Here is a 17,799-nt window from a genome sequence, read left to right on the forward strand (position 1 = left end):
CACATTCACAAGTCTGTGGATATAATTCCATCTCAGTAAGGCACTTTGACGTCTGCTCACAAGTTTTTCAACAAAAAATGGATCAGACCTAATATCTATTAGGAGAAATTGACACTTACACATGCATATCTTTATTCCTAATATATGCATAGGTCCACTACAAAGCAATTTCATGTGATTTTTAGGATTTCAGATGTGCATATGGTGCTGTTTTTGCTGTCCAATTGGGAACACTTTTGGCCAGGGACACAATGTCACCGTCTGACTAATGTTTCTATGACAGGTCCTCCATCTTGTGGTCCTGGTCTTGAAGAGGGACGCTTCAAATTAATTAATAAGAGGGACTCTTCAAGACCAGACAGAGATCATCTGACAATTATTTTCTTTCTATTCAAATGGTTATTCAGTGTATAAAATGTCATAAAACAGTGAAAAATGTCAATCATTATTCTTTGAAGCCCAAGTTAACATATCCAGATGACTTGTTTTGTCTGATCAACAGTCAAAAACCCAAAGATGTTGAGTTAAGTATTATGGAAAACTGTGAAACTATCAAATACTCACATTTGAGAAGTTGGTATCGGTCAATTTTTGGAATTTTGGCATTAAAAATGCCAAAACAAACCTAAAACCTAAACAATTAGTCACCCAAAAATGTGTTGCCAAATTATTTTTCTGTCAATTAACTTATCAATACAGATAAGTTAATTGACAAATTCAGTGCTATAGGACACATTGTGTTTTGGACAAGCAGAGGCAAAGAGCTTTAGTGGAGGCAGGCAGGAACAGTTAACAGAGACTCAAATTAAACATTGTAATGTATAAAGTCCCTTTTGATCGCATTGTGGAGCTAACTAAAATGGGATGTAACAAAAATATAATTATGGTAGTTGTTAAGAGTTGAGTTGACCTGTTGTTTACCTATGAGGAGTCTCTCCCAGGTTAACACGCCTCAAATATTCCAGAATGTAAACACAACCAGGAAACAACTTTGGACTGAACAAAAAGATAAAACCAGCAGACTTTTCACAGATCTTCAGCTCTGGCCCTTTATCTAAACAAGATGAAGACGTTAATGATGTTACTCCTCTTCTGTCATGTTGCATCCACAGGTAAGATTATGGTAATTTATTAGCATGATCATAATTCATTATATATGTGTTTAGTTTTTTTCATATACCAAAAACACTGAAAGAGCACTGTATGTGTTCTCAGTTATTAATGTCAGTTATAACTGTATGCTGTCACCTACTATTCAAGATGATGTATTCAGCAAGATTTGGTTAAATTGCATAGACTAATCTTTAAAATGATATACAACAGCATTTTAAATGTATTAATGTGGTTTTCTTACTCATAGTTATTGTAGGCAATTCATATGTACAGTGAATATAATTTGGTGCAAGTCAGCAAGTTTCTTGTGTGAGCAAATGAAATCACTTTTCAGGAATACAATTCTGTGTCATTGATATGTTATCGGTATAATTGTTGTTGAAAACTGGCTACATAATTCACATTAAGCAAGGCATGAATCTACAATAAATAAAACTAGTAGGGCTACATAATCAAGGCACAAATCTACAATAAATAAAACTAATAGGAGTAGGGCTTTTATATCTTCTTTTGTGTTAAGGGAACTGACAACTTATCAAACAATAAAATAATGTAAACAAATAAATGCAAACATTTCAAACCACTGAAATTCTTTTTGTCTTACAGTGAAATACTCCTTGACGTTTTCCGTCACTGTGTCTTCTGGAGTACCAAATATCCCACATTATATCGGCATATTAAACATTGATGAAGTTCAGATGACTTACTTGGACAGCAACATCAAAAGATCACAACCCAGACAGGACTGGGTGAAAAAATTAATGGAAGATGATCCACAACACTGGGAAATTAACACTCAGAACTTCTTTCAGTATCAGCAGCTCTTCAAAGTTGAAAGTGACACTTTTAAACAGAGCTTAAACCAAACTGCAGGTACGTGACTACCAAAATGTTTTCCTGTTTTGCTGTCAAGTCAAGCAGATTTAACTTTTGTTATAAGTATGAACATTCATACGCTGTGCATGGTGCACACAAACACACAAGTAACTCCTCAGTGACCCCTCCCTCACATCCATCCTGCATTCATCAACAGTTTTTTTGTAATTCTTTTTCTGTCTTTGCACTAGATTAGATCAATATGTCTACTGAGTCGGTCCAGAATAACTCTCCTGTAGAAACCTGTTTATCACAACAGTTTGATAGATAGAGCTGATAAAGGAACATTACCGCCCAGTTTCGTAAACTACAGTGCAGGACTGTAAATGAGACACAGGCTGCTTCTGCTGGTTCCCCATATGACAGTCGTAACAGTATGTTTAAATAAACCTGACAGACAGAACGATACGGTAAATGTCTCGTTCAAATCACAGGTTTCAGAGGTTTAACAGTCCAGCTCTACAATGTGGGTCCATACCATAATAAATGTACAGCCAAATACTCTGAGATGTCAGATTATGCAGATGTTCTTATCTTATTTTTACAGGCTTGACAAAGGATGTATTAACAGGGGAGGGGGGCCCACTGAGGCTGCATTTGTACAGGGTCCAGATTTTTGTGCTAAGTGTTTGGCCCAAAGGGATCTTTTGTTGCTCAAGTGCTGGAGTGGACTTGGCCACTTGGAAAAGTTGGCAGCAAGGTTGACTCACCATGTTGTATGTAGTTATTTTGATACATCCATGGTTTCTCCTTTGATTGTTTGGCAACTGATAATGCCTTCTGATAGCCCCATTCATGGCTAGACATAGGAAAAAAAATAATTCAGTGAAAAAAACTGTATTTTGGTCATGGAAATCTTTGACTCTACAACTATTGTTTGGTTTTGGGTCCCTTATTGCTTATTTAGGGCCAATGTCAGTTGGCTGGTTGAACTGTGAACCACTGTGGTTATCTCAACACCTGTATAATAGATTGCTTTTACATTTTGTAAAGACATTCATAATCACCGTAGGATTTATTCTAATGACTTTGTTTATCCCTTGACTTTTAATTTAGGGCCACCAACAGTGGTCAATGTCAACATCTGCTACATGTATAGGCACATAACTTTGCACAGACATTCATGGTTCATAAATGAATCCCTCTGATGTTGGTGATCCCCCAACTTGTCCTCTAGTGCCAGAGCTTTAAGTGTGAAACTGGTGAAACCCTTAATAAGAATTAATCATCAGGTAAAAATGAATCCAATACTTTGGTTTATGACCATATCTGAAAATGATGTCATAACCGCTAGACACGTCACTCAATGATCATTAGTTAGTACAATTACAATTTATGCTCCTTCCACAAAAAACTGAGTGGTAATAAAGTGTCAATTCAGTCAAGATGTGATATCAACTACTACAGCTGACTGTGCTGATATCTCATTCTGCTTCACTGCGGTCTCTGTCTCTTTCTCTCAGGTGTCCAAATTGACCAGCTGATGTTTGGCTGTGAATGGGATGATGAGACAGAAAAGGTTGATGGTCATAAAAAGTATGGTTATAATGGAGAAGACGTCCTTACATTTGACCCAAAGACAGAGACTTGGATCACTGCAACACCACAGGCTGCAATAGCTAAACAGAAGTGGGATGGAAATAAAGCTAGTAATGGCTTTTGGAAGAACTTCCTCATCACCATTTGTCCTACATGGTTGAAGAACTATTTGAAAGTTGGGAAGAGATTTCTGCAGCGCAAAGGTAGAGTCACATGACCTGATCTTTTTAATTAAAACATGAAAGTGTTCATACTCCTCTTCTGTTTTTAATGTACAGTAACATTACATACCAACATAGAGACCCACTGTACATATGACTAGCGTACTCTCTTGCTCCCTCTTTCCGTCGTTCTCTTCCCTTTAACCGGTCATTTCGTCACATTTTCTTCTTCACATATATTATTAACATTTAACTCACGGTACATCATCAAGTTAGAATTATATTATTAAGATAAATGATAAGTAGAATTGTATGCCTTTATGAGAGAGCTGACAGTAGAGAAATGATAGGAAATGAAAACAGATTGAGATGAGGAATGACATTCAACAAAGGCCCCCTGTCGGATGCAAAACTGGGCACATTGCAGTTAACCCCTAAGCCACCAGGACATCCCATGACTATTATCAATAAGAAATGTGGTTGAGTAATCCTACCCCTAATAAAGTACAGTATCTCACTAATAATAAGTAGGCTACTGTACTGTGCATCATCATGCATAAGACTTTGGCACCCCCTGGTGGTACAGGTAAACTGCATGATGTGAATTTTAATTGATCTACACAGAATGTACTGTTTCCATATCAAAAGTGAGGAGTACCAATAGTTATAATAGTTATATAGTTGTAATAGATAATATTGACCTGATTTAAAAATGTTTTTGTAAATCATGCCAACCTAATCATTACATATAAATTTCTCTATATTTTTTCTCTCTCCAGAGCTTCCCTCAGTGTCTCTCCTCCAGAAGACTCCCTCCTCTCCAGTCAGCTGCCACACTACAGGTTTCTACCCTCACAGAGCCGATATGTTCTGGAGTAAGGATGAAGAGGAGCTTCATGAGGACATGGAACGCGGAGAGATCCTTCCCAACCACGACGGATCCTTCCAGATGAGTGTTGACCTGAACCTTTCATCAGTTACACCTGAAGAATGGAGTAGGTACAAATGTGTGTTTCAGCTGTCTGGTGTGAACGACAACATCATCACCAAACTGGACAAAGCAGTGATCAGGACCAACTGGGGGAAAAATGTGATTAGAAATGACAAAGGTGAGAAACACACATTTAATTTAATCTTTTTCCTTTTCTTTTTTTCATGTTGATCCAAGCTGTAGAAGTTCTGAAATTGTGAGTCATGTAAATTGAGTGGGATTTTTAGTTCTTGAACCAGGGGTGCTCAAACTGGCTCTACCCACATCGCAACTATCCCTGCCTAGTAAATGCTCAAGTCTTTCAAACATGCCACTAGTCTGTAACACAGGCTTTCTGATAAAAAAAAGTTGAAGTGTAAGATGTCTGGACTGCTCCTTTAAATGTTTTTTGAACCACAATATGAGAGGTTTCTTTAATGCTGCCCGTCCACTCTTAATTACCTCTGATTAAAATGGAGTAAAGTCAATCCCCCAACATAAAAAAAACATATATATATTATTGTATCTTCGCTAAACTGAAGCACATTGAAGTTCTGGATTGGAGTATGTGGGGCCATTTAAATACTGTATATTTCTGCAAACACAAAACTTATATTTAAGCTAAAATTCAGAAAACAAATATCTAATAAAAATAGTAAATAACTGAATAATAGCCTGCTCCATCTGTACATGTTGAGATAATTTTATGTGTTTGCAGAGAAGCCCAGTAACGTGACCATCCCCATCATTGCTACACTGGTTGTTCTTGCTGCTGTCATCATTGCTGTTACTGGATTCATAGTTTACAAAAAGAAAAAAGGTGAGAAACTCAAATGGAAGGTTGATCCAGATTGTAGAAATGAAACAAAATTCAATAGTGCACCGAAATGTGAAGCAACAAATGTAAGCATTGTAAAGTCACAGTGATAATGATAGAGTTTTGAAACAGATATAAATATATAAGTACATAATATGAAGTAGCATTTGAAAGTAGAGATAGGATTTATTTATCAGTTATTTTCAGTGAGTAGGGGGATCATATTCAATTGGGAAAATAAGACAAAAGATATTTTGCATTTTCATATATGTGAACTGACATTTTTATTTTTATTTCAGCCAAAAGTCCTCCACCTTGTAAGTAGAACTCTTTATTCCATTTTTTTCTGATCTGACATGCACTGCACTGTAGATTAAAAAGGGGTTCTAGGTGTTGTGCTTGTGACATTTTTCAGTGTGAGCTGTTTATAAAAGTTCAGCATTAGTGGACTAAAAGTGTGATTCTGACCCCACAGCCCCTGACAACAGCACTGAGCTGTCTGAGAAACTAAATCCAGAAACCTGACTGACAAACACACAACCTTGCACACGGCGACATCATGGGACAATGAAATTGTAAATGTTGTGATGTGAAGTATTCACATCAAACTGCCTGAAGTTATGAGCAAAGAAACTTTCTGTAATTGTTTTGCTATTCACTGTAAAAGTTCTGTGTGCAACGAGAGTCTTTGACTAAAAGTTAGTTTCTTGCAACCAACCATACCATACCAACCTGAATAAGGCGTGGAAACCATGACATCAGAGGTGTGAAGCTTACCTTTATAATATACTTACTTACTTTTATAATCATATATGATGGTGTATCAATAATGGTATTTTAAAAGCACAGTAGATGTAAATGAAGCCCTCCATTAAACTGTTATCAACTCATGAATATTTTAGATTTCAGTGAAATCCTCTGGTAATGATATGAAATGATACAGTTTGTGGAATTGTGGAAATTAATTTCCCGACTATTTTTGGAATATTGTTTGATTCTGTTGTATGTGATCATTGTCTCTGTCTCTTTAGGTTTGTGGTTTAATTCTCAGTCACATTCAGGTAGTTTTATTTGCCAAGGTGTTGTGATACGAGCTGCTTCCACTCTAATACAAGACCTAATACAAGAAGTCAACAAATGATCAAAACTGTTTATAAATATTTATTGCATGTATATTTCTTTTAATCTGTGATAAAACTTACATAATAACATACTGCCATTGTGGTTTGTAAATATGTGGTGTCAATAAAGCAAAAATAAAAAAAATATTTAACATTTCTCGACTCGACTTGTTAACCTCCTGGGTTGTGACAAACACACCCAAGACCCACTGCAGTGGTACCCTACCTGACCCAGTTCAACTGAGTAGAATTTGTTCCCAGTCCGACTTGGGTCTCCGCTCCTCGACCGACTGGATCTGTGAGGACCTCTAGTGAATTTTAAAGGGTAGGCCTACACACTGAGTACCATTTAAAGTTCCTGTTGTTTCACTTTCACCTCAAAAATACTTTATTCTCATCAAATTAAAAAACAATGGGCCATATAACTTATTTTGTAGTTCTATCATGTTTACTGCTGAGTTGATCACACAATAACAGAATTACCAGTTTTAGTCACTGGAATCACAACATTATAACAGATTTACAGACACTGTTCACCTGCTGTTTTTAAGCATGACATGTTGGCTAAAGGGCGCCACCAGCTGGCGGAGCACCAAAGAGTAGGAAATATTTTGTAATTCATCTCAGATGCAGATCCTGAAAGCCTGTCATACTGACATTCAAGCTGCTCCATACCTAAAGCACTGAATGGTTTGGGGCCAAAATAAATTCCTGATCTTGTGCTACGTTATGAACCATCCAGACCACTCAGGTCTGCTTTCTGTCCCCAGAATCAAAAGTAAACCTGGAGAAGCAGAGTTCAGTTTTTATGCTCCACATATCTGGAACAAACTCCCAGAAAACTGCAAGTCTGCTGCAACTCTGAGTTCTTTTAAATCAACGCTGAAGACTTTTCTGTTTGCTGCTGCCGTTTATTAAACCAAATAATTATTCAAATGTTACGTTGCACTGTAACTTTTATTCTCGTATTTTATGTCTCATTTTATTTTAGTTCATTTTTCTTTTCTATTCTCTTAACTAACTTAAATATCTATTTTAATTGTATATAACTGTCCTTTTATGAAATGTTTCTTTTGCACTTTGTCTTAATGCTTTTAATGTTTTATGTAAAGCACTTTGAATTTCCTTGTTGCAATGTGCTATACAAATAAATTGGCCTTGATTTCCGCGAGAGTCTCCCTATTATTAACCCTTTTTCCCGCTGTGCTCCCGGTCGGTAATTGGTAAAATCTCAAGATTTCATCGTGATACAAATTAAACGGGTGCTCCTCAGCTTCTGTGCGGGATGGTACCTCGCAACCCAACCCAGAGGCAGAGAGCATGCGCAAACGACCCTACCTGACGTGCGTCACTTGTCACTGCGCTCACTCAAGCTCTCTGCTCCGCTCAGTTTGCCACAGCAAATTAGAGGAGGGGCTGGCTTGGTTCAGCCAGCAGCCAAGTTCACAAGAAGTTTGTGTTATTAGCTTAAAAAGTGCGCTGGATGGGGCACTTTTTTGTACTTTAAGCTATCAAATATGTATAAATATTAAATGTATTCCTTGGGTAAAACGTCTCTATAGATTAGTGATAGTCAGTGGGCTGGACGCCTTCGCGCGTCAGGTGCAATGTGATCCTGGTGGCCTACTTTGGTCCCACCTTTGCACAACACAGGAAGAGGCACAGCAAAATTAAAAAGGCGACTGGTTTGACCACTGCAGTGGTCACTCGACAGGACTCCCCAAGAAGTCACATCATGAAGACGATGGAGTTTGTTTTTCTGCTCATCTTCTTTCCTGTCACACTTTCAGGTGAGATTAACTTGGAAAAATGTGTTTCTAACATTTAGTTGTGGAAAAATGAAAAAAAAAATTGTTTGATTGTACGTGAGAGTGTAGAAGGCCTAATTCACTTTCACATTGGGCACTTTTATGCAGTTTAAATCTGCTGCCACTCGCATCAAAGTTAAAACCGCCCGCTCCCGCAAGATTTGCGTTGGGTTTCGTGAGATAAACGGGATCCCAATCCCAGTGCAGTCCTCTAGTGTGACGTGCGTCATTACTTGTTTTGCTTTGTAAGTAATGTAGTATAATCTAGGCCTAATATGATGTAATACTTACAGAACAAGAATTAAGTTGAAACCTCAAAGCACAAACCTCAATATTATTTGATGCTTCAGACGATGTTGGTCTTTCATCCTGCATTGCTGATGCTGTAAATGTAAAGATTCTCACTTAGACTATTAACTGCAGCTTCAGCCACCAGCATCATGTAGTAAAACACGATTTCACAAATATTTATCATATTGCAGAACCTGTTATTAGGCTTAGTTTTGTTTACCGAATACCAATATCAAAAATACAACTTATTATTCATATACATCTTTTAAAACAGTTGGTGTAACTTCTAGTTCAGTCTTTATACTTTCTTTTTAAATATAAATGTATAAATTGTTACTGCAGATCTTAACATACCTCAGATTTTGATGTGTTCACTGCTGATTAATTATTGATTAAAGTGAATAAATATCGATTAGTATGGAGGCACATTGCATTAACAGCGAATATATATATATATATATATATATATATATATATATATATATATATATATATATATATATATATAAGATATTTAAGATATTTACCTCGTAATTTAGAGGAAATATCTAGTTCATGTGAATTCATCAGAAAAATATTTTGTAATTATGAGGTCTTTATCTTGTAATCATCACTGACCTAGGCCTGATTTAATTGGCTTTTGTTCCATCTTCGTTTGAGGTTTTTGATACTGATGTCACTGAACATTATTCACCAAGGTAACAATTCTGAAAATATTTCATCAAATTTGTCCAATGTTGTTGTGTTTTTTTCCACCACATCAACTAAACACAGATCAGGTTGCTGGGCTCATACTTCCTACTTATGATTATGTATAAACGTTTTTAAAAATCTGAATAATCAAATTAAATAATATAATAAAATCACATAATTCCTAAAAAGTAAGATATTTTGTCACTATTCAAGCAAAAAAGGCAAATTAGAGAAAACTCTGATGAATAGTTGTAATTCATATGCTTTGCTCACCATATGTTGTTCCACTTTCAGGAATCTCATATCAGTGTACAGATATTTATATCAAGATTTAACATTTTGATTAGATTTACACTTGAATGTATATGTAGTCATTACTAACCTTATATAAAATGATGATCAGTAAGGTTAATAAAGCTGTCTTAGTCATTATGGCAAATGTGCCAACAAAACATGGCCTATTAACATATCCAGCATTCATTTATGTTTTGAGTTGTGTTTTTGGCTGCCTGGCCAATGGAAGGTCAATATTCACTCTCCTTTTAGCTTTTGTTTAGTCTCAATCATTCCAAGTATAATATCTGGCTCTTAGGTTGGTAGATGTTCTACTTTATCACCAGCTCATCACTAACTTTGTGTGTCTGAGGTTTCATGCTGGGCAAAATATTGAATGTAATTGAATGTAATTATCATAAATATGGATAAATACATGCATGTTTATAAAAACTGGACTTCAGAACCCTTCAAACCTTTTTCTCTTGCAGTGAAACACTCACTGAAGTTTTTCTTCACAACGTCCTCTGGAGTCAAAAACTTCCCAGATTTTGTGGCTGTTGGGATGGTTGATGAAGTTCCAATGGGTTACTGTGACAGCATCAGAAAGATAATAGAAGCCAAACAGGATTGGACACAAAAACTGATTGAAGATGATCCACACCTCTTGGAGTGGTACACGCATAAGTGTGTGTTAAACCAATATGACTACAAAGCTCACATTGACATTTTGAAGCAGCAACTGAACCAAACTGAAGGTAAGTAAAAATACTGTAAAAATGTAAAGTTGTGTTTTTTGTCAGCACACAGATATAGTTCCATTATAAACACACATTACATGTTCTAACACATACACAGTTTGCTAAATGTGTCCCTCATACCTGTTCCTCTATTACCATCCATGTAATGTAAGAGAATCTTTCAAAATGGATGGTATATAGCTTTTGTGTGTGTGTGTGTGTGTGTGTGTGTGTGTGTGTGTGTGTGTGTGTGTGTGTGTGTGTGTGTGTGTGTGTGTTCCTCAACCTTCTCTAAATTCGGGCTCACATAGGCTCCAGCCACCTGTAACCCTCTGTGGGATCTCACTCTGCACTCTGTCTCTCTCTCAGGTGTCCACATCTTCCAGAGGATGAACGGCTGTGAATGGGATGATGAGACTGGAGAGGTTAATGGTTTCGCTCAGTTTGGTTATGATGGAGAAGACTTCATAGCATTCGACCCGAAGACACTGACATGGATCGCTCCAAAACCACAAGCTGTCATCACCAAACAAAGGTGGGACAGAGAGAGAATATACAATGAAATGTGGAAAAACTTCTTCACCCAGCTTTGCCCTGAGTTAGTGAAGAGGTGTTTGGACTACGGGAAAAGCTCTCTGCTGAGAACAGGTAGAATCACATGACTTAATGTAGTTTCATGGACACAATATTTAAATGCATCTTCTGTTTCTAACCTCCCTCCCTGCCCCCCTCCTCCTTGTCTCTCCAGAGCTTCCCTCGGTGTCTCTCCTCCAGAAGACTCCCTCCTCTCCGGTCAGCTGCCACGCTACAGGTTTCTACCCTCACAGAGCCGAGATGTTCTGGAGGAAAGATGGAGAGGAGCTTCATGAGGACGTGGAACATGGAGAGATCCTCCCCAACCATGATGGATCCTTCCAGATGAGTGTTGACCTGAACCTTTCATCAATCATTCCTGAAGACTGGAGGAGGTACGAATGTGTGTTTCATCTCTCTGGTGTGAAGGACAACATTGTCACCAGACTGGATAAAACAGTGATCAGAACCAACTGGGGTAAGACTGGAATACTGACTTTACAATGTTTTTTTTATTAAATGTATACATGTAATTTGCCGTGAATATTCAGAAGATGTTAAGCCTGGGTTCTGATTTTACAATTTGAATGAGTTTGAAACAATCGTGACTTCTGGAGCAGAAGTCCAGGGTTAATAAACAAAACTGCTGTTCTGCAGACTGAAATAAATTTAGTGTCTTACTTTTTACCTTATGCACATGACCTACTTAAATTACTTGAGCAAATGCTATAAAAAGCAGTTCATAATTAGTGGTGTGCCAGCACATGGTTAGGAGCACAGGTCTGAGAACTGGCACTTGTCACCGGCACCAGTCTGGTCATCAGAATGCACCCCATTAGGAGGAAGGACACAGTTGAGGGTGTGCCGTTGCTAATCCAGCAGCTCATTGCAAACTGAGTGTCAAGAATGAAACCCACTCTGGAAAAGGCTGAGTGTGTTTTGTGCAGAAACCTCACTAAAGTTACACAAACCCCTTTAATCATACGTTGCATGTAAAGCACACAAATCAAACCAAATTAAGCATAAAAAATAATTTCAGAAAAAAGAAATACAACATGCAAAATGCTCAACCACATTTTAAATATTACTTTGCCCTGTGCTTTAAGGGGATGAAAGTAACAAATGTGATTATCAATAATGATGTATGATTATAATACATCAGTTTAGATAATTATAGGTTAAAATACCAAAAGTACATTGGCATACACTTGATGCACTGTGGATGTTTTGTTTTGGTTCTAGTTTCTCCCTCAGAGTTCCCTGCTGGTCCTGTTATTGGAGGTGTTGTAGGACTGCTGCTCCTGGCAGTCTGCATCACTGGAGTCTTCTTCTGGAGAAGGAAAGATAATGGTGAGGGACGACCATACTTTCACTCATCATGAAGTCATTTTAACTCCACTGTTTTAGCATATTTCAGCACCGAATTCAAACTAACATTTATTTATTCTGAATGAATAAAAGAAATAACAGTGTAACTTGACTGATCAGTAGCTTGACTTCCAACTGAAGAGTTGAAGAGTCCTATCTGTATGATTCCACTATCAAAACAAAGAGTTTTCACAAGCTTTGTTCTGCTGCAACACACACTTCACACATATCCCCAAATTTATCTGATCGGTATGTACCATCTATCTACTTGCCAGCCAAGATTCCAGTCTGTGTAACTAAAAGACCTCATAGACCTCTTTTGAGAAATTCTCAATCTCTTATAAGACCTAACCTCCAAATTCACAGCGGAGTGAACTTTAACAACCTCGTATGCATCCCTGCATCCAGTAAATCTGCAGATGGCACTTTTAAATATCAGGTCCCTCGCCAATAAAACTTTTTAAATCAATGATCTTATTTTAGAGCATCAGTTTGACTGTGTATTTTTAACTGAAACCATGCTAAACACAGACATACCTGCCATTATTGAAACTGCCCTGCAATGATATTTTTTAGGACAGCCACCATATGTACTGATGCTCTAAAGCCAAGGGATTTTTCTTTTGATGTTTTTAGTTCATTTTAGTATCATGGTGTCATTCTGAAATATCAGGTACCCATTATTGCAGTTATTGTTTATAGATATGACAACATAATCATTATTGGTGACTTTAATTTACACATTGACAATAACACAGACAATAGGGCTGCTGACTTTTCACATCTATTGGAAGATCTGAGCCTCATACAACATGTCAATGAACCAACTAATAGTTGTGGTCATACCTTAGATCTTGTCATTATACAGGGACTTTGCAAACCCTCCCTTCATCAACCCTCCCTCCATTGGTTGATGAATTAGTGGACAATTTAAATACAAAACTATAATCAGCTATTGATCATATTGCCTCAGTCAGGTACAAAAAACATCCTCAAAAACAAAAGCCACCATGGACAAAACAGAATATCAACCAACTCAAAAGAAACTGTTGCAAAGCCGAATGGAGATGGGGAAAGACAAAACTTCAGGTCCACCATGTTATCCTCAAAAGATCTCCTAGCAGAATACAATGCAGCCATCTGAAACACCAGACAATCATATTTCTCTGGCCTTATAATATAAATAAAAATTCTAACAATCCAAGTGTTCTTTTTTCAACTGTCAACATCTCACAAGCCATCCCCCTAACTATTACCCTGATCACCTGAGTCTTACTAAATGCAATGAATTTTATGCCTATTTAAGAGATAAGATTGCAGCCATCAGAATGAATATCATTCAGAAAAGGCTAAAAAAGCATTACCCCAAAATTCAAATGTATCATGCACTTTTTTACATCAGTGGACTTGGAAACAATCAAGAAAGTTGTCCATGAGTTAGATCCTCAACCTGTGCTCTTGATCCCATTCCCGCCATTTTTTAAAAATTGTTTTTTAACAGTTTAGCAGAGGAAGTTTTAACAGTAATTAATCACTTGCTGTTCACAGGCACCTTTTCTGCAGCTTTTAAAACCACTTTAATTAAACCACTGCTTAAAAAAGACAGCATAGATTGTTCTGTCATCTCTAACTACAGAGCAATCTCCAACCTGCCTTTTCTGAGTAAGTAAGTAGAAAAATGTTTCTAAACAACTGAATGATTTCATCTGTGACATCACTGTGTTTGAAAATTTGCAGTCTGGTTTAGCTCTAGTCAAAGTTATAAATGACCCCAGAATGAAAACTGATGAGAAAAATCCCTGTGTGCTTGTCCTGTTAGATCTCAGTGCTGCATTTGATACTGTAGATCACAATATTCTGCCGGACAGAGTTGAACTCTGGGTCGGTCTCTCTGGCACAGTTCTTAAATGGTTCAGGTCTTACTTAACTGGTCGACAATTCTTTGTGGTCATGAACGACCACTCCTCTGATGAAATAGACCTGATATGTGGTGTCCCGCAGGGCTCTATCTTAGGCCCAATTCTTTTCAGTCTATACATGTCGCCACTCTAAAATATCATTAGAAATCACAATATCAATTTTCATAATTATACTGATGATACCCAGCTATATATCTCTTTAAGTTCAAATGACTACAGTTCTATTAATGACTTGATTATATGCATGGCTGACATAAATCAGTGGATGACTCAAAACTTCTTGAAGCGGAATCAAGACAAAACTGAGATCCAGAGATTGCCAGAGTCAGACCATTCCTCTCCCAGGCAGGCAGAAAAGTTAATACATGCTTGTTATCTCTGGTAGGTTGAACTATTGTGACGCTCTCCTGTTTGGTATGTCTAAGAAACCTGTTTGTCAGTTACAGCTCTATTCTTCAGCAGAATGTGTTCTGACGAAAACTGGACAGAGAGCCCACATCACTCCAATTTTAAAATCGTTTGGTTAAAATTCTTTTATTGGTTTTTAAGTCACTGAATGGCTTTGTCCCGTCTTATCTATCTGACATGGTTAAGACGTATGTGCCTGCTAGGTCTCTTAGATCCTCTGGCTCTAACCTCTTTACTGTTCCTGAGGTCAGAACTAAACAGCATGGAGACACAGCCTTTGTTTGTTAGTATGTTGACACTTTCAAACAAAATCTTAACACGTATCTTTTTACCATTGCTTTCTCCTGAATTTTTAAGTTCTGACGGTTGTTTTGTTTTCAAGTCTTATCCTGTGGTTTTTATTTTCATTTTGCCTTTTTTTCCCCTTGTTTTTATTTTTGCTATCTGCTTTTATGTTAAGCACTTAATGTTGCATTTTATGCATGAATTGTGCTACATAAATAAAGTTTATTATTATTATTATTTTTTTATTTTTTTTTTTATTTTTATGTATTTATTTTTTTGTTAATCTCTTGCCAGAAATCAGTCAAATTAATACAGTGTTTCTGTAAATCATGTAGTTAGTGTTTTCTTTAAAGTCTGAAATACTGTAATCTCTCATCTGTATTTCAGGATTCAGGCCTGCAAACCGTAAGTATTCTGTCAGTTTATCTGTCCGTATCTCTCTCTTTATGTACAAATAAATGCAGATAATACTTTAAATTGAACAACTGGCACTTTGTTTTTTCTTTTATAGCTTCAGACTCATCATCCTTTGAAACTTCTTTGGTCAAAGATGCAGCTCTTAACTGATTGAAAAAGTAAGTATTTCATCATGTCATCAACACTGTGCAGATACTGTATGTAGAATCAGTCCTTTGTTGCTCCTCCTGAAACTAGCTACAGTATACTGATATAATACTCTCATAAATATACTGAAAGTGTCTTTGTTAAAAAACTGTTTGGCTGATTTGGCAGAATTTCTCAGTCAAGTGATCCAGTATAGTTACAGGAAACAGTTGACACTGAGGTTTTGTTGTAATACTGATTAAAATGGTTATATTTCAGACTAAAATCAAACATATACTTACGTATAATATGACCACTAATAATTCCAGGTTCCTTTCTATTTGTTACTCTGTCTTTGTAGTTTTCTAGTAAATATTTAGAGGAGAATAGTGAACTCAAATAAAGATGCTGTATCATCAATATTTTTTTCTATTTTGCACCACAAATGTACATTGACAAAACTTGTTTTAATGAATATTGAGATGTGACATCACAGGACCCATCAGAAAGTCACATGATACATCAAACTAATGTGTGAATTCATAGATCAGATTTATGAGTTTCAGGTCGTCAGTGGATGCAGTGAAGAATGATATCTGTGAAGATTATCTGAGAGCTGATAGAAGCATTAATGTTGATGTGAATCCTCCACTGCAGGAGTAACAACATCTGGAGAGAACTGATGCTGCTGTCCAGCTGTTTCCTCAAACCTTTGGTGGAGATGAATCACTGCAGCAGCTACCAGACACCAAAGAGCCACAACGTTACTCCAGTGGGGCATCTTTTGTCTTCAGATATCAAATTCATATCAGTTAGTCATGTGATGTACTGTCTTTGATGATGATGGGAGACATGCAGCACTTTAACCTCTGCTTCTAACAGTCAAACCTAAAACTTCAAATGTAATGCTTTCACTCACAATTAGTTGGACAGTTGCATTTTAGAAACATGAATGAAAATTCTGCACTAGGCACCAGTTGAAAAGACATTTTGATGATTTTGTTTTTCTGTTTCATTGTGAGTACTTACGTAGTTTGAACACTACATACCAACGTGTCCCAAGTTAACCAAAGTGTAAATATCTGTGACTTATGTCTTAGTCTTCTGACACACGTTGCTCCTCCACTCCAAGTAACAGCTATAACTCTTTTTAAACTTAAATTTGTTTACGTTTCCACAATTTTACACCACATAAATACAATTGTGAATATGTAGATACTCCTCCTTTAATTGAAACTTACATATTAAAGCAGTAACACTTCTTGGAGCTTATACATTTGTATCTTATACATTTGTCATCTTCAGAGTCCTGTATTTGTCATGCGGATGGTAAATGCTGATATGGTAATTTTAAGGTTATTATTAATTCTCAGATTATTGATGTTAGAGGATTAATGAGGATTTTACTGGTGATACTGACAGATGTACTTTATTTCATATTGCTAAAACTGAAAATTGATTTGTCTACATGACAGTATACGTCTTCTCTAAGATTATGTGATCTGTTTTTGGCTAAATGTTTTCACTTCAGTTTAAGTTTGTCTCTACATCATCTACAAGTTAATTAATTATGAATTGTTAATCAATCATCTTTTCACTGGTGATTTGAAAACATGATTTTTTGGGGGTCACAGTCCTCAGATGTGTCCCAGACAATAGGTGTAGAAATGATCTCCTGTCTGTATATAAGGTCAAATGAGAATTAGATTTTTTAAATTTATTTATCTTCTTTTTTTATTTGGTGAACTTATTTTTGTCTATAGGAGCTGCTACATTTTCTAGTGTCACTTTTGTCCAATTTGTTCAATTAATAAATAAAATTTTCCTGAAAACCTGCTTAAGAGGTCTTCCTGTTACATCATACCTGTGTAAACCTCAAATGTTCAGATGTGTTGGCTGAAAGGTTTTGTACCACGTTTTGGGAAACACTCTAGTGAAGCGTGTCCCCGATACCTGGAGAGCATGAGCTTACTTTTTAAAATGTTATCAGTTGTCAAAATGTGTGAGGATAAAAGATAAATGTACACACAATGAACCTTGTGACTCAGAGTGTGTCTTTCCCTATTTTACCACTAGAGAGCAACATAACTCTGAAATGTCTCAGCTGTGAAGTCACCACAGAGAAACAGCTGCCAGAGCATTTCCACACCTCCAACATTACAAAGGGTTTCCTGACTTAGTTTTCAACAGTTAAAGCAAGATTCTTACAAACAGCCTGTTTCCATATAAGATCAGACCATTATGGTTAAAGTGAAAATTAAACCCAACCGTGTTACTGAAGATTTAAGCACTTGCAAATTA

General features: G+C 36.7%; 2 protein-coding genes across 2 annotated transcripts; both read left to right on the forward strand.

Moving 5' to 3' along the window:
- The first annotated feature begins 1,078 nt into the window (after nt 1–1,078).
- Nucleotides 1,079–6,142, forward strand: LOC121913479 (major histocompatibility complex class I-related gene protein-like). Its single transcript, XM_042436133.1, has 7 exons — nt 1,079–1,112; nt 1,720–1,986; nt 3,453–3,731; nt 4,469–4,798; nt 5,378–5,479; nt 5,776–5,793; nt 5,952–6,142. Exons 1-7 carry the CDS (start codon nt 1,079–1,081, stop codon nt 5,999–6,001), a joined length of 1,080 nt encoding a protein of 359 aa, XP_042292067.1. The 3' UTR covers nt 6,002–6,142.
- Nucleotides 6,143–8,011: 1,869 nt separating this feature from the next.
- LOC121913609 (major histocompatibility complex class I-related gene protein-like) lies at nt 8,012–16,194 on the forward strand. Its single transcript, XM_042436327.1, has 8 exons — nt 8,012–8,387; nt 10,154–10,420; nt 10,772–11,050; nt 11,151–11,453; nt 12,218–12,325; nt 15,343–15,360; nt 15,467–15,530; nt 16,156–16,194. The coding sequence occupies exons 1-7, from the start codon at nt 8,333–8,335 to the stop codon at nt 15,520–15,522; spliced, it is 1,086 nt and encodes a 361-aa protein (XP_042292261.1). The 5' UTR covers nt 8,012–8,332; the 3' UTR covers nt 15,523–15,530; nt 16,156–16,194.
- The last annotated feature ends 1,605 nt before the right edge of the window (nt 16,195–17,799 follow it).

The sequence above is a fragment of the Thunnus maccoyii genome, chromosome 15 (assembly GCF_910596095.1).
Source record: "Thunnus maccoyii chromosome 15, fThuMac1.1, whole genome shotgun sequence".
Lineage (NCBI taxonomy): Eukaryota > Metazoa > Chordata > Actinopteri > Scombriformes > Scombridae > Thunnus > Thunnus maccoyii.

Excerpts from the sequence above, each read along its gene's own strand:
- LOC121913479 (XM_042436133.1), top strand. The coding sequence starts at position 1,079 with ATGTTACTCCTCTTCTGTCATGTTGCATCCACAG. Across the intron at positions 3,732-4,468 it reads GAGATTTCTGCAGCGCAAAG|AGCTTCCCTCAGTGTCTCTC; the intron begins GTAGAGTCACAT and ends TTCTCTCTCCAG. Across the intron at positions 4,799-5,377 it reads TGTGATTAGAAATGACAAAG|AGAAGCCCAGTAACGTGACC; the intron begins GTGAGAAACACA and ends ATGTGTTTGCAG.
- LOC121913609 (XM_042436327.1), top strand. The coding sequence starts at position 8,333 with ATGAAGACGATGGAGTTTGTTTTTCTGCTCATCTTCTTTCCTGTCACA. Across the intron at positions 10,421-10,771 it reads GCAACTGAACCAAACTGAAG|GTGTCCACATCTTCCAGAGG; the intron begins GTAAGTAAAAAT and ends TCTCTCTCTCAG. Across the intron at positions 11,454-12,217 it reads AGTGATCAGAACCAACTGGG|TTTCTCCCTCAGAGTTCCCT; the intron begins GTAAGACTGGAA and ends TTTTGGTTCTAG.